Source organism: Mesoplodon mirus (genome assembly GCF_964341445.2).
Source record: "Mesoplodon mirus genome assembly, chromosome: 16".
Taxonomy (NCBI): domain Eukaryota; kingdom Metazoa; phylum Chordata; class Mammalia; order Artiodactyla; family Ziphiidae; genus Mesoplodon; species Mesoplodon mirus.
The window spans coordinates 24,162,142-24,188,823 of NC_138992.1; the positions used below are offsets into that span (position 1 = coordinate 24,162,142).

Genomic DNA, 26,682 nt, shown 5'->3' on the forward strand with positions numbered 1-26,682 from the left:
AATCGGTTTGCCTAATGATCAAAAAAACCCGGTTGTGGGTTTACATCTAGGTACTTGAATATGTAAATGCGTGTGTACAAATAAATTCTTCTCTGTGATCTCCCTTTTTCAATTAAATCACAGGATGATAAATGTGAGACGCCTGCCTGATATATACTGCAACTACAGTAGTAACACATGTCCCATTATAACGCCATGGCCATCGATGGAGCCCGATTCATTTATCATCACGGTTTCCCTAAAAGCAATACAGATTCTCCGATTAAAATATTCCTTTAACATGCTTCTATATTCACAGGCTGCAATGGAGAACTCAGTACCATAATATTTCTTGGGCTGTTTTACAGGCAGAATTGATCTATTCGGGGAAAAAAAATCAAACCCCTTAATTTCAGATATTGTGGGGAGTTTGTCAAAGAGAGGAGGTGGCCTTTAAGAGGCTCACCAGTGGTTTCTGGTGGTTGCTATAACGAGCTAGAATTGGGGTAGATTTCGGTGGAGGGGTAAAAACGCACAAGAAAAGACGGAATCCAGAGTAGCAGAGACTTTGTGCCCCCGTTGGAGAGAGATGGTTGAGTCCTCGTCAAGGTTGCTGTGGTATCCCAGAAACACCATTCACTTCGAGCTGTGACCGCGCACCAATAACAGCAGCAACTCAGCTGCGCCGGGCTGAGGAGCAGGAATTAGGAGCTCGAGAATAATATGAAAGGGATCCGCAAAGGGGAAAGCCGAGCGAAGGAATCCAAACCCCGGGAGCCTGACACGAGAAAATGCGCTAAATGTGGCCGCCTAGACTTCATCCTGATGAAGAAAATGGGGAGTCAAAGTGGATTTACGTTTTGGAACCTCGTCTTTTTATTGACGGTGTCTTGTGTGAAAGGTAGGTTTGCTTTCGGGGGTCCCCTCTGCTTTGGATGCAGGTGAGCTGACTTGTCGCCGGAGAGGGGTAGCTTCTTTGCAATTTGCACAAATAAAAATAATCATGATAATACAGAAGAAGGAGTTGATTCAAAGCTCTTTTTTTTCCCCCTCAGATAGGAAATGCATTTTGCTTGCCAGATTTGGCGTTCAATGCAGTGATTGAGCTTGTGCTCAATAAATATTCTTGCAGTATGCTCAAACGAATACGTGAGTTGGTTCGTATACCCTCTAACTAGTGGATAGCCAGGCAGAATTCCTCTGCAAGACTTTTCTTGGTGGTGAAGATTACCTTGATTTCTAGTCAAACCAGTGGTGTTTGATGCTTTGGCTGGAATACTTATATTAAAGAGTCTCGTGTAAATGCTTTTTAACCCTTTCAGGTAGGAAAGTTACCGACATGTTAGGAATGTGCTGATTTTAAATGCATTAGGGCACAGGGGTCTTTCACGCATCCCTCACACCAACATGAAGGTGTGCGTGCGTATGTGAATTATTTCTATTTGGGCTCTTTTGCATTGATAAATGATAGAGGAGCTTCCATAGGTCCTGTGGTAGAGGTTTCGCTTAAAATGGGGCTTTTAAACGGTCTGAGACGCCACGAAGTGTTAACGAGCTACCTTTGGCGATGAATGAAGGTAGGAGGAAAGTCATTAGCTGACGACCAAAAAGAAAATCCCCAGCAAGTCTCAGCGTTCAGACAGGTAGAGTGTCACATGCACAACAGACAAGGGGAGGGAGTGGGTGGGATGTAAAATTTATTCCTAAGCAGGAAGGCAAGGGACAGTCAGGATCATTGGAAGGAGAGCTGTCCTCCGGGAGAAAACAGATCCTCAGATCTGTTCTAAAACTTCTCCTGCACCCTGCTGCCCATTAATTGCTGCAAAAAATACTCATGCGGTGTTTATGACTCATGCCGTCATGGCAGCTCACATAGACGCGAGGGATGTCGTTTTTAGTGAAGCTAGTTTCAAATCCCGGGTGTCTGTGTGTCGGGGGCGGGTGGTGGGAGGGAGGGGGGGTATTTTGGCCCAGGCGCGCCACCGCTGTCAACACAAACTGGACGCTTCTTCCTTTGTAAAGGAGTGCCTCTCTGAACCGCAATCGGGCCGCGTCTCTATGAAACAGTTTATTGTACAGCTTGCAGCTGGCTGTCCCCCCACAGAAGGCAGTCCATTTGCATTCAGTGGAAATGATAATTCATGTTTTGGGTGGAGGGAGCTGGAAGGGTTACCTCTCCCTCTGTTAGGACCAAGGATGGGTGTCATGTCTCGAATTTTAATTTACATCCTTAAATGCCAAGAAGTTGTCCCTGGTCTCTGTGGCAGCAACTACCTTGTAATCCCAAGCTGCTCCTCAAAGCTTGACACCCCGCCCCCCGCCAGCCTCAACGCAGCTCTAAGCCAGAACGCTTGTCCTCAGCGGCGTAACTACACTGCCTAGCACACAAAATGCGTCTCGGGTTACTTAGAAGGGATTTTCGTCGCCGGCTCGACGTGTGAGGAGCCTCTCATTTATGCTTAGTTCGCCTGCCACTGGGACTCGGTGGTTAATGGATGGCCCTGGGGCTGCCAGCTAGACGCGCGCTCCGCGTGACGGAGGCGCAAGGAGCCAGCGACAGTTCCTGGCAGGAAAAATGTTGAGGTGGCTCCTGCTAGAAGATGACCGGGGGTTAAGTGCGAGTTTTCATGTGATACCTGTTGAGTCAAAACACATTCGAGAGGCAGATAGGGAGAGGGAGTCTCCGAAGCTGGGCGAGCACGCCAGGCTGACAAACACTGAGCCGCGCTGCTTGCAATTACAGCCCTGCTGCCCCTACCTACCGTATAGTATAGATAAGACGCGACGATAGAAACGAACAGCGCTAGTTTGCTTTAAATGGCCCTGGAAATGAGACCCCTCTCCTCTACTCACAGCTCTCGTAATTTGGACTGAGATAATCGGCCCACTGAATATCTTCCAGTTTCGGGGACACTGGGAAGAAGGAATATTTCATACTCTGCTTTGATCCCGTCCCAAATCATTTTTCTACAGACCATTAAAATTTTTTTAATGGTAATAAGATTCTTCATTGTCACTTATCTGCCACTTGAAGGGCATCTCCTATATTTTACAAGTTGGAACACTGTTCTCAAATTCTGAGACACAAACTTAAGAGGCTGTGTGCTTTAGACTTGCTCCCGGTCGCCTAGTGGTGCCAATTTTTACAGCTGTTTCTTCTCCTTCTTCCCTTTCTCCTTCCCCTTCTCCTTATTTTATTTTAATTTTACCTCAGTCTCAAGGCTTTTCCTAAAACCAAGATTGCAGCAATGGCTTAAATGTTCTTTCCCCCAATGTCTACGACTGCTTTTCTCTTCCACGTTGTTTTTCTTCTGGTCTCCCAGGCCCACGGGGAAGCTCAGGATGGGGAATCCTTCTAAGAGCTTTGCAGGTCCTAATCTAGGCTAGTGCTAGGGTTCAGGAAGACCGAGGCGCAGGCGCGTGCTTTTGCAGGTGAACAGCTCCTGCCAGGAGAATTCCACTTTCTGTCTACACTTTTCATCCCTCCACTATCTCACCTCTGCCTGTAACAGCAATGACAAAGAGGCTCAGTGGGAGAAAACGCCACAGAGTAGAAGACAAAGTGGCCTTCAGTAGTAGGCCTGAATCGCTCAAGTGGAGTTGAAGAGAGAGGCAACCCTTTTGGGGCATTCTGTCTCTTGTCGCCATCTGAAATAAAAGGCCACGGAGGGCACCAAATTGGGCTGTGGGGTGGGCCGGGGGCGGCTTGTACTTGATGCATGCCTATTTCAGGCTGAAACACACACACACACACACACACACACACAAGAGGAAAGCAGAGGTTTCTGAAATGCAGCCTGCAGCTGCAGCGTGTCTGTTTTAGGTTTCAATCACATAGAAACTGTGAATCTCCAAGTCGTGCTTAAACGTCCCGCCCACGTAAACAGACACCCGCGGGGGGCTTCCCCACGCTCCTTCTAGGGAGATCCTGGGGGAGCACACACATCTTGCAGGAAAGGTACAGAAGGCACTAACCTCGGTGGACAGCAGGTGAGAACTAGTGGGGCGCGTACCCCACCGTGTACTAGAGCGTGATTTCAGGGCTCCTCTCTGGACCCCTGACTTCGAGAAGGATCCACGTTTCCGCGTGCTCTGGGACTCCAAGGAGATATTACTCCCGCCACAGAGCTCTTCTGGAAGAGCGGAGCTCTCCCCTTCTCCCGCAGTTAATTAGTACTGGAAAGGGTCGCAGTGTCCACGCAGGGGGAGGGCTGCCAGCAGCGCTCATTAGCACCTTTTGCCCATCCCAGTGTAACGGCGCCGCAGGTTGCAGCCCCGCGCTTGTGCTAGGGGCTAATAATCCTCACTCCCCTGACCTCAGGACGACAGTCTGCCCTGTCAGTAACGTTAGGAAAATTTCTGTCGTGTCTTGAGGGACCTTTTGAAAGGTGGGTGTGTTGGGTTAATGTCTTTACAAACCACTAACAACAGCAAACAAAAAGCCACCCACTGCCAAGGCCACCATCAAAACCCTCCCTTGAGGTTAACAGGACTGAGTCAGCTGCTTAGAGGTAACCTCAGGTGCCCCTGTCCTGCTGCAGTATGGACAGGAATCCCTCCCTTCCATCTGTTTCCTCCGGGAATACTTTATTTGCTTCTAGAAGGCCAGACTACCTGAAATATTCATGGACCACCTGAGGTTGAAACTGGATGCCTGACTTGGCCTTTGCCGAGATTGTGAGTGTGTGTGTGTGTGTGTGTGTGTGTGGCTGGGAGGAGGAGGTACACGTAGATCAACACGGAAGAGCCTTCGGGAGGCCTCGAGGGTGGGTGTGGGTGTGTGTCCGAGGCGGAAACGGACGGCGGGTAACAAACAGCATGTTTCTGTTCCCGGAGTCGGTGGTGCTGCAACCACTTGCTGTCGCGCGATCCGGTGCAGGTGCCGAGAAAGCTCCCTTTCCCCATGCTGACCTCAGCGCTGCCCTCACTGAAACAACTCCTCTAACAGGCTCTCCGGGAGTTCGAAAAACTCACTGGGGAATGAGTCATGGAGATTGATGCTCCTCTACCATGCCCTTCATCCCCAGCCCTCCTCTGCCGCTGGGAGGAAAGCAAGCAGGGGGCAATCCCAAGGTTGGAGCGCCACAAGGGCTTCGTTGGACCCTAGGGGAAAGGGCAGAAGAGATGAAAGAGTATAGGGTCATCCCGGGTGCCACGTGGTCCTCTCCCAGACCTGCTGGAGAGGCCAGCTGAGGGCTGAAAGCGGGACAGGCACGGGGACGGTAGCGCAATGCAGAAAAAACATGAAGCAGGACGACCAAAGAAAGAAAGATAGACTCAGGCAGCAGGCGGATTCCCTTCTCCTTGAACACGGCGCCTTTGGGGAGGTTTTGCACCACCGAGTTGGTAAGCCAACCCAATTTATCGCCCTCAAAAGGCTTCAATAGCTCTGAGCTGAACTTCCCCTGGACAGTTACCCTGTTGAAATCGTTTGGAAATGTCACTGTGCAGCATCAAATTTCCCGAATCTTTTGGTGTTGAGGGGTTTGGCAGGATGTGAGGGCTGCATCAAGTCCATGTAGGAAGGGTGAGTGTGTGAGCAGAAATAATTAAGAAGCAGGTTTCAGGTTTTGAAAACCTGACGCCAGAGCCTTTGAGATCATTCAAGGAGAAAAGGGGTAGAATTACTCCATAGATTAAGTACTCCAGGGGCATAGATTTAGTTGCGGTAGTTGTTATTACTGTTCACGATATTAATTAGTATTACTATTTATGCTCTAGCTGAATAGATTTGGGGTACACATGCCTTTTCCCTGAACACACAGTTTGGTGTCTACGGAAACAGTGAAATATTAAAATAAAGCAGTAGCAAATGGCATCTGTACAGGGCTCTAAATATAGTAAAACTTTATCAAAAGTGAGATCTGAGAAAACAAAAATTAAGAAAGGTAGCAATTAATAATGCCCTTGTATGCATATAGGAAAAAAAAAACCCTCTAATGCTAAAATACTTGTCTAATCTCAAATACAAATAAGCAAAAGCAACTAAACTTAAGTTCCCTAAGGCTCCAAGTATACTTCTCCTTGTGTCCCAAGAGTTTTACTTTCTTCTACTTAATATCAGGGTTTCCAGAAAGGGCTTCAGGATATTAAATACTTGCCATGTTTTGTCCAGTTTGAGAAATAACTTTGAAGCACCAAACAACATGTCTGGTGAGGAACCTGTTACTTCAGGTAACATGACTATTTGACAAAATATGCCATCTTGTACTTTGAATTCCAGTGTTGGAGAGATTAAAAGTAAAATGTCTGCTAACGAAAAGATTAGGGAGAAATGCCTGAGATGCCAATAAAACTTAAGGCCATTTTATTTTATCTATGTATACATTAAAACATAGCTTCTCTTTCTGTCTCTTTTTTCCATTCCCCTTACTCATAATCCAAAGGGGTGTGTAGTCTATAGATACAGTGACAGTTCTAATTTGGATTTTGGATGAGGTCTGGTAAGGATGATAGAACAGATACTGTCATTGCCAATTCATCTTTTCTTTCTCAAAGTGAGCAGGTGGGGTGATGCATGGTACTTTCCAGGGAGATCAATCTCCACGTCTACAAGAATTTCTCTGAATTAGACCCTTGTAAGGCTCTCATTCCCATCCGGAATATCACTTTTACAGGAATGTCACTGAGAAAATTCAATTTGTTGAATACCTTCCAGTATTCATGGTCTCAGTGCTGGTGACCATCTTTCTTTTTCTCAAGCCTCCAATCTTGCAGCTATCAAATGCATTTCATGCCATCACACCTTTTGCTATGCTATTGCTTGGTGCTAGTTGAGGATTCTTAAGGATTAATACTTTTTATATAATCACAGCCTGTCACCCTGCAACCCAATTTGAAATCTCTAAAAAGTCAAAATTTATAAGATTAGCATATGCATCATATACCTTGTACCTGGTTCACAAGTATTTCTGTGGTAATCAGGTGCCATGAGATATCACAATATCATTCTATTTGCTCATAAATGTTTGCACTGCAGTGATTTCAAAGTGGTCCTAAACAAGTAGCATCAGCATCCTTTGGAAACTTGTTAGAAATGTGAATTCTCAGGTCCCTACCCCAGGCCTATTGACATAGATGCCCTGGTAGTTGGCACTGACATAGACATTTTTAACAAGTCATCCAGGTAATTCTGATGTGATCTAAAATTTGAGAAGCACTACAGTAAAGTAGAAAGAGCAATGGCTCTGGAGCCACCAAGACCTGAAGTCAAATAATGATTCTGCCAGTAACTATCTTTGTACTAGCAACTCAATTTTCCTAAGCTTCAGTTTCATTAGCTATTAAAAAGGAAATTAGAATTTCAGTAGGAAGATTATATATGTAACATATACAGGGCCTGACACTAGTAGCTATCATCAGTATTATTAAAATACACTTCCATGCACAAAGCTAGTATGAACTCCCACACACTTCATCCCTAACACTACCAGCCCTAACTTGTCCACAGCAGTAAATTAAAAATATAGTATCTTCTCACTATTATTTCACTTTGGCTAAGTTCCTAGGCTATTATACATTGGAGAAACACTCTTGAAATTTCTTCTTATCACCTTTACACAGTTACATTGGGTGCTGGCTCTATGAATCAGGGGCAGACCCACAGCTTAAATATGTTACTCCTACTCCTGAGCTAATTTTATCCATTGCATACCAATATTGATTGATTTTAATATTGATTGATTAATGTACTTACATGAATTTGTTAATTCATCTTGTCACAAATCCATGGTATTTACAGGGCTGGAAGAATTCTTACATACCAGCTAGTTCACCACTCATACTTTATACAGTAAAATGCACATGCCTAGAAAGGATAAGAGATTTTTTTACTACGTTACAAAGATAATTAGCTCCAGAACTGAGACTAGATCATTGGGTCTTCAAGTTCCTGTTCAACTCTCTTTCTACTGTACCTTATCAATTTTACTACAGAGTTTTCTCAGATGGCATCAATGAAGATAATCACAAAAGTTAATATCTGAGTACCATATACCAATTAGTACTATGTAAAAATATTAGTGACTATATGTTTTGTGGTAAGTTTTAATGTTAACTACCCATTTGGTAAAAGACAAAAAAGCAAATAAACAATTGTGGAATGAAAATATTTTCTAAGATTATTATAATATGCACATCAAATAAATAACTAATCATATATTCAATAAAGTCTATTTTTGACATTACAAACCTATAAAAATAAAATCAGTGTACTGAGTTTTTTAATCTCTCATAAAGAACTTAGAGGGCTATTACTTAATCAAATTCTTATTTATTTCTTCTCATAATCTGGGCAGTTTATTTGAAGGCTTTTAAATCTAGAAAATCTGTTCCTAATTTATGTTAATCATGTTTTTAATATATTCACATTATATTGAGGTTTATGCATTCTCTCTCATCTGCATTTACATTTGTACATTTCTCTCACATGATCTATATAAATGATGGTATCATGCAAAACTCCCATAGAAGTAATAATATATTTTATAAATATTAATAGTGTAAGAACAATCAATAATGTGAAGGGGTTATCTTCAATTTTACTGACATGTGAAATATTTCTAAAGTCTCTTCAAGATATGGGAGTAAAATTTCCAAAATAATGAATGTTGCTAAATTTGAAGTGTCTAAATGTTCAGAAAGGGATTGAAATACATAGAAAGTAATGAGTGATTCTCTTAAAAGCTGAGTTTATAACATTCAAAATTATAAAGTCATTCTTCCTTCCTTTGCTTTATGTTAGCAAATTTTAAAGGAATATTTATTATTACATAATTTAAAGTAACTATGACAACTTAAAAAATAGGGTTGCATACCATTTTGAAAGGAAATTTATATAGGGAAATAGACTCACAGAAGAGGGTTTATTCAATTTTAACTGAAAAAAAAAACAACAACTATGCTATAGCTTTCCCTTATACAAGTTCATCAGGTTGACTCCAGAATACTCAGAGGTGCTTCATATATAGAGAGCATATAAGACATTATTATGTTTGGGGAAATGGTACCAAAATAGGCATGTGTATTTATTGCATAAAATATGAGCAGCAGGAAGCTCTGTGATAAGCCCTTTATATAGAGTGTGTCATCCACCTCTCAAACAGTGGTTCTCTCTCTCATTTTCCTGTTTTGAATCCTAACAAGCATCTTGTGAGATAGCTGTTATCTCCTATGTACAGATTATCATCTCCATTTATAAATCATCCACATTTCCTGGGGCCAGAGAGGTGCAATGACTTTCCAGGATCATTGGTTAGCTGGTGGTTGAATGAAATCTGAAATGATAATAGATTTTTAAGTTCATAGGCTCATTAAAAGTTAAAACTAAAAATGACCAAGTTACTAATTAAACCTCTTCACTTTTAAGAGGAAAACTGAAATTTTGAGAATTTAATTTAAAAGAAAGCCTAAAATTAATATCCATGTTATATATATATATCACATATTATATATAAATACATCATGTTATATATATATATATATATATATATATATATATATATCACAGTTACAGTGATACATAACTTCTCAGTTTTGTAATTTTCAACATCTTTTACTTAACTTGCCTAACTTTATTCTGTAAATTATTCTGTAAGATGGATGTGAAAGCTATTTTCCAGTTTTATAAGCAACAGTAAGTGAAGTAAATGCACAATAATACAAAGTTAAATATGTCAATATAAGATATAAAATTATTTAGTGCATTAAGGACAAAAAAGAAAAAAACAAATCAAAACATATAACCCTTAAATTCTAACCCAGTGGTCCTGAGTAAAATTTAAAAATTTATGAATGTAGATGACTTATGGACTTCACATATAAAATAATATGTGGGCATAAAACTATTTACCAGTTGTATCATAAGCTATGGCAAATAAATTTATTCCATTTGGTACCTACTCTTCCATTCAGTTCTATAGAGTTTTAACGATGGGAAAACTCTTATGACTTATTTGTCTAGTGTCTAACAGTGAATGTGCATTAGCTTTATTTATGGGTTCAAGGCAAAGTGTTTTATAAAAAAGCATTCATGCTCAAGCTTCAGCCACTTGCTCTACTTCTTCCCATAACTGCATCCTAGTTAACAGCGCAGGTATAGGTGCACATCTTCACATACAGAGGAGACAGTTCAGAGAAGTGAAGAGACTTGCCAAACAAGGGAGTGTGAAATAGTCTTTCAATTCTCTTTCCTGTACATGTTTTTTTTACTGGGTACTGCCTTATGAGCTTCTTTATTTAGTCCTAACTGGTTTATGGGAGTAAAGCACCTTGAGAGGAAAGACAACTGTGCCTGTGCCCAAATTCTGACCAGGCTCAAAACAATACTTCCTGAAGCGATTGTGTCAAGAGACACAGATACATGAGGGTAATAATATTGGTAAATGAGAAACCTAACAAGCAATCTAAAAATTAACTAAAAATTAAATGGGGGCATTGAAATATACATCATTGTCTAAAAAAGAAAAAAATACACATATTAAATTGTACTTAAGCACTCAAAATTAGCATCACATTTTCCTTTGAAGGTGATAAAATGTAATTTCATATGCAACAAAAGCACTGTTGTACCTAAGTCCTTTCTGAACTTTAGACTGTCTCAATATAAATATGTACTTACCTTTTTTCTACTTACATTATTAAAACTTTGTGGGTATATTTTTAGAGATGTCATTTTAACCTATATTTTAAATGTTAAAGCTTGGATATCCTAACAATACCTTCAGATGTATTATTCATAGAATATACGTATTACATTGGACACTGTTATGGGACATCGTTATTTTGAATAGTTTTGCATCTTACAACAGTTAGGTATAGATTTCTCCAAAGTTGCCAAAATTTAGGGATAAATTACAACTGCAATCTATCTCCAAGTCTATTTCCTACAATTATACATTCCAGAATTTTATTTAATGTTGAAAATTGACTGTCAGCCCAGTTCTCCATTTTAAAATTGATCCAATTGTAATAATTCACTTTAGTCTATTGAAATTTTAAATCATAAACTGACTTGACATTTTGTTTGCATGATTTTGGTGAAGGGAAGGGGAAAAAGATTGATAATTAAAATGCGTTTTTCTCGAGCTTGTTCACATTCCCATTAGCCTCTTGTTTATTCATTCACAGCTACTTAATAAAATTATCAGCTGTGTTTCACTGTTTGATATTGTAATTTCTCAAATATCTATTTTTTGTGTGTTTGTTCGAACTCTGAGGGTTGTTTGATTTGAAAGAAATATGAAGAAAAAATGTTTTTTTTAACATCTTTATTGGAGTATAATTCCTTTACAATGGTGTGTTAGTGTCTGCTTTATAACAAAGTGAATCAGCTATACGTATACATATATCCCCATATCTCCTCCCTCTTGCGTCTCTCTCTCACCCTCCCTATCCTACCCCTCTAGGTGGTCACAAAGTACCGACCTGATCTCCCTGTGCTATGCAGCTGCTTCCCACTAGCCATGTATTTTACGTTTGGTAGTGTATATATAAGTCCATGCCACTCTCTCACTTTGTCCCAGCTTACCCTTCCCCCTCCCCATGTCCTCAAGTCCATTCTCTAGTAGGTCTATGTCTTTATTCCCGTCTTGCCCCTAGGTTCTTCAAGACCATTTTTTTTTTTTATTTTTAGATTCCATATATATACAAAATTGAGTTATTTGTAGTGAGGTGGATGGACCTAGAGTCTGCCATACAGAGTGAAGTAAGTCAGAAAGAGAAAAACAAATACCATATGCTAACACATATATATGGAATCTAAAAAGAAAAAAATGTTTTTAATTTCATTTTCTCTTAGAATACCATATAATGGTACCTAGGGTTTATCAACTGAGTCAATGAAAAATATAATTTTAAGCTGATTTTTTTTGTGTGTGTGTGGTACACGGGCCTCTCACTGTTGTGGCCTCTGCCGTTGCGGAGCACAGGCCCCGGATGCGCAGGCTCAGCGGCCATGGCTCACGAGCCCAGCCGCTCCGCAGCATGTGGGATCTTCCCGGACCGGGGCACGAACCTGTGTCCCCTGAATCAGCAGGCGGACTCTCAACCACTGCGCCACCAGGGAAGCCCTAAGCTGATTTTATTATGAGTATTTTAATATAGAGAAGTGAAAATGGGTCTATTTCATTGTTATTCTATTAAAGCACAATAAGATACTGTGGAAAGACTTTAACATCAGATAATTTGTAATTTATTGGAATGGTTTTGTTTCAATGTTTAAACTATATTTTTATATACAGATATGACTTTTCTGATTCTGTTAGTGGAGGTGTAATTTGAATTTCCCCCAAATGTTGGTAATGAATTTATGCCGATCTATCTGTATGTCCTAATATTGAGCTCTGTGTTGCTAAAAGCTGCATTTGTGAGATAACAGATCAAAGTTAGGAGAACAGGCAGAATAAACACAATTGAATCTCCTGGAGATGAAACACAGTACCTTGAATTTACTGGCTCTGTGCTCTGACTGAACTATGTAAACTAGACAAAATATTTACTCAGTGTTCACATATATGGAGAAACACTAAGTTAAGGTTTTTTGGCTGATGTCTAAATCAAAACAGCTGAACTGATTCAAATGTTTTGTGTTAACAAATTTGCATCCAGGCTGCTAATTTGTGTGCCAACTTCTGGCTTAATAGTGTATAAGATGACGGAGATGATAAACCCTCTTAAAAGAAGTTTGCAATAGAAATGCTGACAGGCCCATGATTACCTGCACTGAATTCATGTTCAATGTTCTTTTCATGGCTTAAAAAGAAAAAATGTCATCCCTGAATTCTGCTAGTACTTGAGCACTCTTTTACCTGTTAAATCTTTTTTTTTTTTAATTTTTTATTTATTTATTTATGGCTGTGTTGGGTCTTCGTCTCTGTGCGAGGGCTCTCTCTAGTTGCGGCAAGTGGGGGCCACTCCTCATCGCGGTGCGCGGGCCTCTCATTATCGCGGCCTTTCTTGTTGCGGAGCACAGGCTCCAGACGCGCAGGCTCAGTAATTGTGGCTCACGGGGCTAGCCGCTCCGCGGCATGTGGGATCCTCCCAGACCAGGGCTCGAACCCATGTCCCCTGCATTGGCAGGTAGACTCCCAACCACTGCACCACCAGGGAAGCCCTAAATCTTTTTAAATGAGGTCAAACAGAAAGTCTTAAAATCAATTTTCTAGCAAAGTGCTAGGAAATCTTTAATATCTGTGTTAGTCTGTCAGTGTTCATTAATATATTAATAGATTAAAATCAGAAATGACATTTTGAACTTAATTTTTAAATATTACCAATGTGTAAGTCCTTAGGAATCAGCCATTTTTCAATATTTTGAAGCTCACTACTTTTTACCTGTCATTGCATAGATTATTGCAATCTACCCATCTTAGAAAGAGTACATTCTAATTATGTCATTCTTTCAAAAGTAAAATTCTCAAAGGCCTAAAGAGAAATTGGAAGATGTTAGACATATTAAGTTACATCTTGTGCTAGTTCATGTAAATACTTGTTTCTATCATTTTCTTTTTGTTAAGTCAAGTTTGGTTTATTACACCTTTCATTAGAACAGTATTATTTTTAATTGAATATTATTATATTGAGACAATTTAAGTTAGAAGTTATGAAAGACACAGTGGTCAGTAGGTTTTATTTCTTTTCTGTAAATCAGCAGGCTCCTTGATAAAGGGAGTAATCACACCCTAACCCCAAATAACTGATTTTGTACATCAACACTAGCTACATATTGGAATTGCTTAAACATATATTCCTTGCACTGAAAAAGTTAAAAAATGGTCTTTGTACCTTTTTAAAGTTTTAATTAAAGAATAAATATTAAAGTTTATTTTCTTGGATTTATATGTCTAATAATACAATTTTTACATTTTTCTCTGTTAAAATGATGAGGTGTTTTAATCATTTCCCCTGGGTGGTGGCCAGCCTTGCAATCTTGGGATAAACATTGGTTAACCCTAGTCGGCACATCCTTTCACATATGATTGTATTCTATTTACCAATATTTGTTTCATTTTATGTCTGGATTCATTAATAAAAACTTTTTTGTTGTTAGAAATTTGGAGTATGAAAAGCTTATTTCTTAAATTATTTTATTACATACTATTTATTTTTATAATCATATTTTGCCTCAGTTTGGGTATTTCATAATACCATTTGTATTCATTTCTGTTAATTATATTCCTCCAAATGATTTGATAATGTTCACCTAAGTCATCATCATATGTTATTTACATTCCTGATTTTACTTTCTACACCATTTTGTTTTATTTTGGGTTGAAACCATAGATTAAGAATTTTGTAAATATTTTTCCAGGAATAAAAATGTAAATACAAATTTTATGCTTTTGTCCAATTTTATTCTATTTTTAGTCTTACTACTTCCATTTGTGTTTGCTTTTCTGTCTTCTGAACTTCTAGGAAGAGACATTTCACTTTTTTTCTATTTTTCTTTATGTCTTACTATGGCATGTAAAACCTTTTTTCCAAATACTCCTTTGAGAAAATATATTAATCTCACTATGTCAAAAGATTACTTTTTTATGTTTTATTTATTTTTTATAAATTTATTTATTTATTTTTGGCTGCACTGGGTCTTTGTTGCTGCATGCAGGCCTTCTCTAGTTGCAGTGAGCAGGGGCTACTCTTCCTTGTGGTGTGTGGGCTTCTCTGAGGTGGCTTCTCTTGTTGCGGAGCACAGGCTCTAGGCGAGAGGGCTTCAGTAGTTGCAGCACGTGGGCTTAGTAGTTGTGGCTCGCAGGCTCTAGAGTGCATGCTCAGTAGTTGTGGCTCAAGGGCTTAGTTGCTCCATTGCATGTGGGATCTTCCCGGACCAGGGCTCAAACCCGTGTCCCCTGCTTTGTTTGGCAGGTGGATTCTTAACCACTGCACCATGAGAGAAATCCTTATGTTTTATTTTTTGATTCTGAGTCTCTTATTTAGCCACTACATTTGAGAATTTATTTTATTTAGCCAGTATATGAGAAATTATTTTACAATTACATATTTTTCATTATTTGTAATTTAAAAACATTGTATTTTGATTGATATGTGATGTAAAATAAGGCTTTCAACAATTACGTATATCTGTCACTCACTATATAAACAATTCTTTTAAAAAAATTATGTAAAGCTGAGATCAGTTTTAATACAGCCTAATTTTTGTGTAATTCTTTTTAGGATATCATCATTAATTTTTCTACTTTTCACAATATTATAATATTATTTGAGATCTCCAATTTTTACTATATTTTATTTTATTTTTTTTTTTTATTTTTTATTTTTTTGCTGTACGTGGGCCTCTCACTGTTGTGGCCTCTCCCGTTGCGGAGCACAGGCTCCGGACGCACAGGCTTAGCGGCCATGGCTCACGGGCCCAGCCGCTCCGCGGCATATGGGATCCTCCCAGACCGGGGCACAAACCCGTATCCCCTGCATCGGCAGGCGGACTCTCAACCACTGCGCCATCAGGGAGGCCCTTTACTATATTTTAATTGCTACTTTTTAAATTAGTTTTTAAAGCATTTACTTAGTATGTTATCTGAAATATGAAAATGTAAGTTATAACTTTTATGGACTTTTTCTGGACATTTTCACTTCAGTAAGCATTTGTTGAGCCCCTATTTTTTTAAGTCTACTTAAGTCTAAGTCTAGAATTGTGGGCTTGAAAGAGTCAGAAAGTGTTGAATAATGGTCTCTCTATGCCAATAAATAATTCACAATTTATTCTAATGGGAAAGAAATGCATGTGAACAAATAATAATATATATTAATAAACACTATTAGAAAGGGAGATCAAAGCACTATCAGAGTTAGAGAACAGATAGATGAACTAGCTTGAAAAAGAAGAGGTAAGTTTCATAGCAGATTGATGATTTAAGCTGTATGCTGGTGTTTTGAAAGCTGGGGGCATGAGAAGGACCCAAGGACTCTAATGTGCACCACCTTTTTTATCTTACCTTCCGTAAATCTGGCCCCATCATCAAGCAGAGATTTGCATGCGGAGTGGTCCCCTCAACAAATCACCAAATCATGTTCCTAGTAAATATATCTTTTGCCTCCATGAAGTAAAATTTAAAAATATATTTCTTTGGCTTTCACTATGAAATATACTGAAATCTGACCACATGACAAGACTTTATGCTTTTTGTGATTTTACATGTCTAACAGATTTTAGATCATTGTTTACTTTTTAAGATGGGGAAATTCTATTTTACTCCCCTAACAAACCCTAACTTTATGAAGATGGCTCCAAATACCCAGCACACACAGTAGCTATGGTGCTAATGTTATTCTCTATAATTTTCCAATCAGTTGTTCCTGGCTAAATTTCTCCTAGTAAGCTTGTCCTCTGTTGGAGAGTTTCGAATACTCTAATCATGATATTCTGACTAAAATTATTGCCATTCTTCTTTGACCATTGATGTATTTCTGCCTTCTGTTTGATTTCCTGTTATTGTTGTTGAAACAAACAACTCTAAATCTGATAATAACCTGTTGAGTCTGACCATAGGCTCCAGAGGATACTGCTTCCATATGTGATCATAGACTCCTTAGTGGTTTAGAAGTGTGGGGAGCCTGTGGATGAACCAATAGTTTTGAGTAGAATAGAATTTAATTAGTTTATACTTAACAGTATAATAGATAGAATGTAGTATTCTTCACCTACCATGTTTGTCATTATAGTTTTGTGTGTGTGTGTGTATTTATTTTGCTTTCTCATTCTATTTATGCTATTCCTAGATTGGATTTTAAATTCTTTTGTTTTAAACAAAACAAGCCCATTCCCTAGTTTAAAATATATCCCCAACATCTTCACCTTGTTGAAATACTCTCTCTCCTCCTCAGATGAATTTCTCTAGATGTTCTCTAGTTGAATTAAACTCTCCATTTCTCACACCACCCTAAAATTTCATTTGTATCAGAATTATAGTTCTTACCACAATCTGCCTCGTATTCAGTAATTTATGCATATTATATCTTCCTCATGTTAAGAGAAATATGGGAGGTCAATGGATGTGTGTGTATATTTCCAAAGAATCTGGCACAAGGCTCTAGAGGTAGAAACTTAATAAATGTAGGTTGCTTTAAATCATTCTGAAATACAGCAGAATATTAACTGACTTATCATTTTCTGACATTATAAATATTATTTTATATATTATTTTATTTTTATTTATTGAATAATCAATATTTATCTTTTTTCTCCTCCTCTAATCTTTTGTCATAATTGTGTTTTATTTCTCCCATGATGTTCTCTAATTTGCCATTTGATTTAATTCTGTGCTATTTAACCTGCACTTTGTTAATGTTTTAATCTTCTTTTGCTTGTTTTTTTAATCTGTTTTAGAATTTGAAATGTCTCTTAAAGCATTACTTTTATTTTTGAAAATTTATGGATGCATCATTTCAGGTATCTTTTATCAAAGAAAAAAATTGAGACAGCCTATAGCATAAAATTTGGTTACATTTATTACTCTTAGGTATTTCCATTTCTTCAATGTGTGTTATCCCAAGTCATTCATTAACTCCTATCTTCATGAACTTATATTTTTCTTTGAGATATGAAACAGTGATAGTGTTCAAGATATGTTTGAAGTTTGCTTCCAAAAATCCCTCTACATAACTTCCTACTATCTCTATTGAAATTGACTTTCAGATCATAAAAAAAAAAGACATTTTTTTCCAACCATGATTTCCTCAAAGTTTTTACTTTCTCCTGTGTCTCCATTTCATTATATTTAAATTGTGGGAGTTAAAGCAGATATTTAAAAAAACATGCATTTTGAAAACTCTCTGTGTTACTGCTTGACTCATCAAAATTGTTCCTTTCTTGTGTTGTTGCAATTTTTACTTCACAAATTATTTTCCTCAGTTTTAAACATTTAAACATGTTTTTTAATATTCTTGTTTCAGTCTTTTTTTAATTGAGCATGAGATTTTTTTTTTGAGGAATGAAAGTGGTGTGACATTCTTTGCTCTTAGAGGTACCATTGCCTGTTACCTGTTATGATACCTGCCTAAAGTTGCTTCACTATTATTTCTTTTTATTTTCTTTTTGTCTCTAGGCAATCAATCATATTATTATAATTATCAAGGATGCTTATTATCCTTCAATGTGTTTTTATATTAGCATATCGATGTTATATTTCTACAGGACCAATCATTTTTTGAAAGTCTTATAGCCTTCCTGACAGGTATACAGTTAGCATCAATTTTGCCCATTTGACCTTTTATGCCTCTTTATGACTGTTGGCTTTCCTCTGGATTCAAAAAGTAATAACAAGGAAATCAACAAAGACTTTATATTGTTAAGTCAGATTTTTTTAACCTGACTCATTTTGCTGTAAAAAATACCTTTAGTAAAAATAGTAGGATTACTACCAAGTAAATGGTTTTAAATTGGCCAATCACATACTTGAAAAAGTGCTTAGATATTCAGTTACGGATTTTGCCTTTGACTTGTTCTGTTTTAACTTACTTCTTGGTTAAGTAGGAAGGAAGCAGAAAGTGGTGGAAATGGTATATTCCAGCAAATTTATTCTACTCCTGCTGCTTCAAAAGCACAGGGAATGTTAAGATTTTAAAACCAATCTTCAATGCTTTGGCAGATGTAACAGGTGAGTGATTATTTGCAAGGCTGACATGGTTTGTAGAAGTGGAGTTATGATAGTTTTCCACTGCATGAATGAATCTGACATTTTGTTTTAAAGATGAAATTATTTCCAATGCCAAGTTTTAGACTTTAAAAATTTAATAGCTTTCATAGAACTACCCAGTGAAAACTGCTGTTACATTGTAATGTTATTGGCAAGCAGAATAAAATAGCTATAAAAATATGACATAAGGGTAGCAAAATTCTTTACTCTTTTGTAGTGCAACTGACAATAACAACAGAATCTAAAAGAGAACATTTTCAAATAGTAGGCTTTGCTTTGGATTTTTTTTCCCTTTCATTAAATGTGATCATCAATTTTCATTCACTGAAAATTAGTTGGGGTAAGATTTATTTAGATCATGAAAATTGAAAAATTCTGATGATTTAATCTATGTCTCACATTTAATGTTTCAATATAACAAAAACTATGGTAAAAAGAAAAATAAATTATTTGAACATATCCTATATATTTATGTATGTATTTGTTTTTTGAATCCTTTGAAATGTGATAGAAAATTACACCTGCTATTCTAGGATGCACGTAAATATTGGGGAACATAAAGAGTCTGCAGCAAGAGTCTAATCCATTCATTTATTGCACAGCATTTGAAAACCTAATTCTAAATAAAAATTAATTACTCTGTTCATAGTTTTGGAAGGTTTTACCTGCCAGAAAGAAACCTGCTTCTGTTTTCTTCCTAAGTTGATCTTGCTTCTTCTTAGTATTCATCACAGCTTTTTTTTTTTAATAGCTCTCCTTTTAAGTATTATGGTTTGTCCTAAGTTCCATTCTAGCTCTATTCTCTTCTATTAACCACACAATCCCTACTCACTGAGAAGGACCAAACTTTTATCTTCATTCAAGACATTTCATTTGAGCTCCATACACATATATTTTACTGCCTGATACACTGTTCTTAAGACATTTGAAACATTAAACTTAAAGAGTAACATGATTTCTACCTACCTAGACCCAGGAGCTGCTCATTTTTTTATATTAAATAATTTCACTTATGTTCTGATTTTTCCAGTCTAGAAAATAGAGTCTCAATCTCTCTCTCTCTTTCTGTATTGTCCGAAAGAAATATAATGAGAACTCCCTATGAAATTAAAATTTTCTAGCATCCATTTAAGACATTAAAAATAGGATTATTGTAATCAAATATTTTATTTAATCCAATATATAAAAAATTGTTTCATTTTAACATATACTCAATGAAATAATTAATTATATATTTTACTTTCTCTTTAACCCTACAAGGTATTTATAATGCAGTGTATATTTTGCCCCTTCTGCATATAAAAATCCTGATACTAAACTTTTGGAAACAAATACTTGTATATTTAGATATCATAAAATTTATAATTGAAACAATAAATTCATATAAGCAGGTTGATCCAAAGATAAAAAATTACAAGAACTGAATTGGTTATGAAAAAAAACCTTAAATATTCTCATTCCTATCGACAAAACTTGTTCATCAACTTTGAAAGATTTGATTTGACATAAAAGCAAAAGGATACCCGTTTCACAGCTAATTCTGTCCAATATAAGTAAATTCGCTAAGTTTTGTGTCTCAAAATCTAATTTTTATTAACATCAAATTGAAAGAGACATTGTATACTCTGAGCTCTAATTTCATCTATATCAACAATACTGTTCAAATTTTTCTTATAATGTTCACAGTCAATTTACTTATCATTGCTAACTAGTGACAGAAATATTATGCATGATGATTCACATTAAAATATCTGAACTAATTATTATTACACTGCATTATAAAATGTTTACTTTTAACATTAATAATCATATCTATCTGACAAGTTAGCTTTTCCTTTTACTGAAGCTAAAAATCTAGCTCATTCATATTCACTATGATGTCAGTGAGGAAACGTAAACCACACTGCTGACTTTGGTCTTTGATTATTGAATATTTGACAAGAATTCCTTTTGTTTCAAGAGAATCTTGAATTGGAAGTAACAGGATGGTAAATGTTTATAAATTTCATTCACAATTCAACTAAGAAACATTGGCAAAAACACAGATCTTTGAATTCATTGTTTGTCCTTTCTTTCAACAGTTTCACAAACTAGTGATAATTCATGGTTCATGCATGTACATACTGAATGATTTTTAACAACTGTATCCATGATACTTTGCAATGAGGCATGGTCACTTCTTTTTAAGTTCTAATAAATCCTGATACTTGACTAATATATGTGGAGCAATCCATCTGTCATGTTAGAAAATAATTAAATCATATCTAGCTGAAATAGTTATTTGAGAGAGGTAAATTTTCTTAAAATATATATGCCATGAATTTGATTCTTTTGGTTGTGAATTACATTTCCTTATAACTCTGGAAGTCCTTTGAGCAAAACATATCACAGTATTAACTGGGGCAGTATACTCTTATTACATGACTCAACTAAATGTAAAGAAGAATACTTGCAATTTTTCTACTTTTATTTCAGTTGAAATTTGAAATTAGAAATTCTTGCATTCTACATGCAATTGTTTGCTTAATTGAAGATTTTATTGCTTTTTGTAAATTAGTGTTTTTCTTCAAACGTTCTAACAAAACTTCCATAACCAGAATACTAAAATAATTTATTTTATCATCTCTATAACTAAAAGTGTTTGTGTGTGTGTGTGTGTGCTGTGAGCAAGTATCAGAGACATTTTATTCTCAGCAAATTTTAAGACCTCAGATCCTGTTAAATTTTTTTTAATTAAAAAAATTTTCTTTTTAATTTTTGTTGAGCAGTTAATTCTTGTTTCAAGTGACTAATTTCTTCAGTTCCTTTTATACTGATAAGAAGAAACTGCTTATCAAATGTTTTATATATTTGTTGAAAACAACTAAATGTCATACATCTTACTAACATTTTTCCTTTTCTCCAAACATCCCTTTTATTCTTCTCTGAGGCAGCAACTTTAAACTCCCTTTCATAAACCAAATTGTAACATAGTTACTTCCAGTCTTTTTTTTCCCAGCTGTTTCCAATGCAGTACTGACTTCTTCATCACTAGTTTACTCTGCATGAATAGTATTTTTTCTTGTTTTAAGTGGAAAAAAACTTCATAACTTATTTATAAGATAGGAAAATAAATTATATTATGTTTAAATAATAAATATTTTGATTTAACTACCAAATTACAGTTTTCATAGGCCTCACTGTACCTTGTGCTTTCTGCCTAAAATAAACACCTTAAAATAACATAAGGGAGGATCATGACAGGTTGCAACAGGAATGAGGGAGGATGGGGGCATTGGCTGCTTCTTCTGGACACTAGAGAATGCAGCTAGACCAGGATCTAAAGCAGGGTCTCCATACCGACCAGGCCCGGAGGACAATGCCCAGCTGGAGGACCGAGTGGAGTGCAGAAGGCCGACCACCCCGTGCCTTTCCATTGGAGAATTTAACCCATTTACCTGTGAGCCGTGTGGTTGACAGGGTCTTGGTGTTCCAGCTGGGGGCCAAGAATGAGCCTCTGAGGAGGGAGAGCCGAGTTCAGGACATTGGACCACCAGAGACCTCCCAACCTCATGTAATATCAACCTGCAAAAGCTCTCCCAGAGATCTCCGTCTCAATGCTAAGACTTAGCTCCACTCAATGACCAGCAAGCTCCAGGCTGGACACCCCATGCCAAACAATGAGCAAGACAGGAACACAACTCCACCCATTAGCAGAGAGGCTGCCTAAAATCATACTAAGTTCACAGACACAGCAAAACACACCACCAGATGCGGTCCTGCCCACCAGAAAGACAAGATCCAGCCTCATCCACTAGAACACAGGCACCAGTCCCCTCCACCAGGAAGCCTACACAACACACTGTACCAACCTTACCCACTGGGGGCAGACATCAGAAACAAAGGGAAATACAAACCTGCAGCCTTCAAAAAGGAGACCCTAAACACAGTAAGTTAAGCAAAATGGGAAGACAGAAAAATGTGCAGCAGATGAAGGAGGAAGGTAAAAACCCACCAGACCAAACAAATGAAGAGGAGATAGGCAGTGTACCTGAAAAAGAATTCAGAGTAATAATAGTAAAGATGATGCAAAATCTTGGAAATAAAATGGAGAATATACAAGAAATGTTTAATAAGGACCTAGAAGAAATAAAGAGCAAATAAACAATGATGAACAACACAATAAATGAAATTAAAAATTCTCTAGAAGGAATCAATAGCAGAATAAGTGAGGGAGAAGAATGAATAAATGACCTGGAAGATAAAAGAGTGGAAATAACTGCCACAGAGCAGAATAAAGATAAAAGAATGAAAAGAATTGAGGACAGTCTTAAAGACATCTGGGACAATATTAAATGCACCAACATTTGAATTATAAGGGTCCTAGAAGAAGAAGAGAAAAAGAAAGGGATTGAGAAAATATTTGAAGATATTATAATTGAAAACTTCCATAATATGGGAAAGGAAATAGTGAAGTCCAAGAAGTGCAGAGAGTCCCATACAGTATAAATCCAAGGAGAAACACACCAAGACACGTATTAATCAAACTATCAAAAATTAAATACAAAGAAAAAATATTAAAAGCAGCAAGGGAAAAACAACAAATAACAAACAAGGGAATCCCCATAAGGTTAACAGCTGATCTTTAAGCAGAAACTCTGCAAGCCAGAAGGGAGTGGCAGGACATATTTGAAGAGATGAAAAGGAAAAACCTACAACCAAGATTACTATGCCCAGCAAGGATCTCATTCATATACAATGGAGAAATTAAAATCTTTCCACACAAGCAAAAGCCTAGGGAATTCAGCACCATCAAACCAGCTTTACAACAAATGCTAAAGGAACTTCTCTAGGCAAGAAACACAACAGAAGGAATATACCTACAATAACGAACCCAAAGCAATTAAGGAAATGGGAATAGGAACATACATATCAATAATTACCTTAAATGTAAATGGACTAAATGCTCCCACCAAAAGACACAGAGTGGCTGAATGGATACAAAAACAAGACCCATATATATGCTGTCTACAAGAGACCCACTTCAGACCTAGAGACACATACAGATTGAAAGTAAGGGGATGGAAAAAGATATTCCATGCAAATGGAAATCAAAAGAAAGCTGGAGTAGCAATTCTTATATCAGACAAAATAGACTTTAAAATAAAGACTATTAGAAGAGACAAAGAAGGACACTACATAATGATCAAGGGATCGATCCAAGAAGAAGATATAACAATTGTAAATATTTATGCACCCAACATAGGAGCACCTCAATACATAAGGCAAATACTAACAGCCATAAAAGGGGAAATCGACAGTAACACACTCATAGTAGGGGACTTTAACACCCCACTTTCACCAATGGACAGCTCAGCCAAAATGAAAATAAATAAGGAAACACAAGCTTTAAATGATACATTAAACAAGATGGACTTAATTGATATTTATAGGACATTCCATCCAAAAACAACAGAATACACATTTTTCTCAAGTGCTCATGGAACATTTTCCAGGATAGATCATATCTTGGGTCACAAATCAAGCCTTGGTAAATTTAAGAAAATTGAAATTGTATCAAGTATCTTTTCCGACCACAATGCTATGAGACTAGACATCAATTACAGGAAAAGATCTGTAAAAAATACAAACACATGGAGGCTAAACAATACACTACTCAATAACGAAGTGATCACTGAAGAAATCAAAGAGGAAATTAAAAAATACCTAGAAACAAATGACAGTGGAGACACGATGACCCAAAACCTATGGGACGCAGCAAAAGCAGTTCTAAGGGGGAAGTTTATAGCAATACAATCCCACCTTAAGAAACAGGAAACATCTCGAGTAAACAACCTGACCCTGCACCTAAAGCAATTAGAGAAAGAAGAACAAAAAACCCCCAAAGTTAGCAGAAGGAAAGAAATCATAAAGATCTGATCAGAAATAAATGAAAAAGAAATGAAGGAAACGATAGCAAAGATCAATAAAAGTAAAAGCTGGTTCTTTGAGAAGATAAACAAAATTGATAAACTATTAGCCAGACTCATCAAGAAAAAAAGGGAGAAGACTCAAATCAATAGAATTAGAAATGAAAAAGGAGAGTAACAACTGACACTGCGGAAATACAAAAGATCATGAGAGATTACTATAAGCAACTCTATGCCAATAAAATGGACAACCTGGAAGGAATGGACAAATTCTTAGAAATGCACAACCTGCCAAGATTGACTCAGGAAGAAATAGAAAATATGAATAGACCAATCACAAGCACTGAAATTGAAACTGTGATTAAAAATCTTCCAACAAACAAAAGCCCAGGACCAGATGGCTTCACAGGTGAATTCTATCAAACATTTAGAGAAGAGCTAACACCTATCCTTCTCAAACTCTTCCAAAATATAGCAGAGGGAGGAACACTCCCAAACTTATTCTACGAGGCCACCATCACCCTGATACCAAAACCAGATTAAGATGTCACAAAGAAAGAAAACTACTGGCCAATATCACTGATGAACATAGATGCAAAAATCCTTAACAAAATGCTAGCAAACAGAATCCAACAGCACATTAAAAGGATCATACAACATGATCAAGTGGGGTTTTTCCCAGGAATGCAAGGATTCATCAATATATGTAAATCAATCAATGTGATACACCATATTAACAAACTGAAGGATAAAAACCATATGATCATCTCAATAGATGCAGAAAATGCTTTTGACAAAATTCAGCACCCATTTATGTTAAAAAAAACTCTCCAGAAAGTAGGCATAGAAGGAACTTACTTCAAAATAATAGAGGCCATATATGACAAACCCACAAACAACATCATTCTCAATGGTGAAAAACTGAAACCATTTCCTCTATAATGAGGCAGAAGACAAGGATGCCCATTCTCACCAACATTATACAACATAGTTTTATAATTTTTAGCCACAGCAATCAGAGAAGAAAAAGATAAAAGAAATCCAAACCAGAAAAGAAATAAAGCTGTCACTGTTTGAAGATGACATGATACTATACATAGAGAATCCTAAAGATGCTACCAGAAAACTACTAGAGGTAATACATGAATTTGATAAAGTAGCACAATACAAAATTAATGCACAGAAATCTCTTGCATTCCTATACATTAATGATGAAAAATCTGAAAGAGAAATGAATGAAATACTCCCATTTACCACTGCAACAAAAAGAATAACATACCTAGGAATATACCTAGCTAAGGAGACAAAAGACCTGTATGCAGAAAACAATAAGGCACCAAAAAAAAAGAAATTAAAGATGATACAAAAAGATGTAGAGATATACCATGTTCTTGGACTGGAAGAATCAACATTGTGAAAATGACTGTACTACCCAAAGCAATCTACAGATTCAATGCAATCCTTAACAAACTACCAATGGCATTTTTCACAGAACTAGAACAAAAAATTGCACAAATTGTATGGAAACACAAAAGACCCTGAACAGCCAAAGCAATCTTGAAAAGAAAAATGGAGTTGGCGGAAACACGTCCCTGACTTCAGACAATACTACAAAGCTACAGTAATCGAGACAGTATGGTACTGGCGCAAAAACAGAAATATAAATCAATGCAACAGGATAGAAAGCCCAGAGATAAACCCATGCACATGTGGTCACCTTATCTTTGATAAAGGAGGCAAGAATATACGATGGAGAAAAGACAGCCTCTTCAAAAAGTAGTGCTGGGAAACTGGTCAGCTATATGTAAAAGAATGACATTAGAACACTCCCTAACACCATACACAAAATAAACTCAAAATGGATTAAAAACCTAAATGTAAGACCAGACACTATCATACTCTTAGAGGAAGACATAGGCAGAACACTCTATGACATAAATTAGAGCAAGATCCTTTTTGACCCACCTCCTAGAGGAATTGAAATAAAAACAAAAATAAACAAATGGGACCTAATGGAACTTAAAAGCTTTTGCACAGCAAAGGAAACCAGAAACAAGACAAAAAGAGAAACCTCAGAATGGGAGAAAATACTTGCAAATGAAGCAACTGACAAAGGCTTAATCTCCAAAATTTACAAGCAGCCC

At 36.9% G+C, this 26,682-nt stretch overlaps 1 protein-coding gene across 3 annotated transcripts in view; it reads left to right on the top strand.

Annotated features, from left to right (window-relative positions):
• Positions 1–702: 702 nt before the first annotated feature.
• CSMD3 (CUB and Sushi multiple domains 3) overlaps positions 703–26,682 on the top strand; it is a gene marked incomplete at both ends in the record, with an annotated part of 1,109,686 nt that continues 1,083,706 nt past the window's right edge. For all 3 annotated transcript variants that reach the window (XM_082600704.1, XM_082600705.1, XM_082600706.1), the window contains one exon: positions 703–880. In XM_082600704.1, the coding sequence (XP_082456830.1) occupies positions 703–880 (178 nt within the window). The remainder of the gene's footprint in view (positions 881–26,682) is intronic.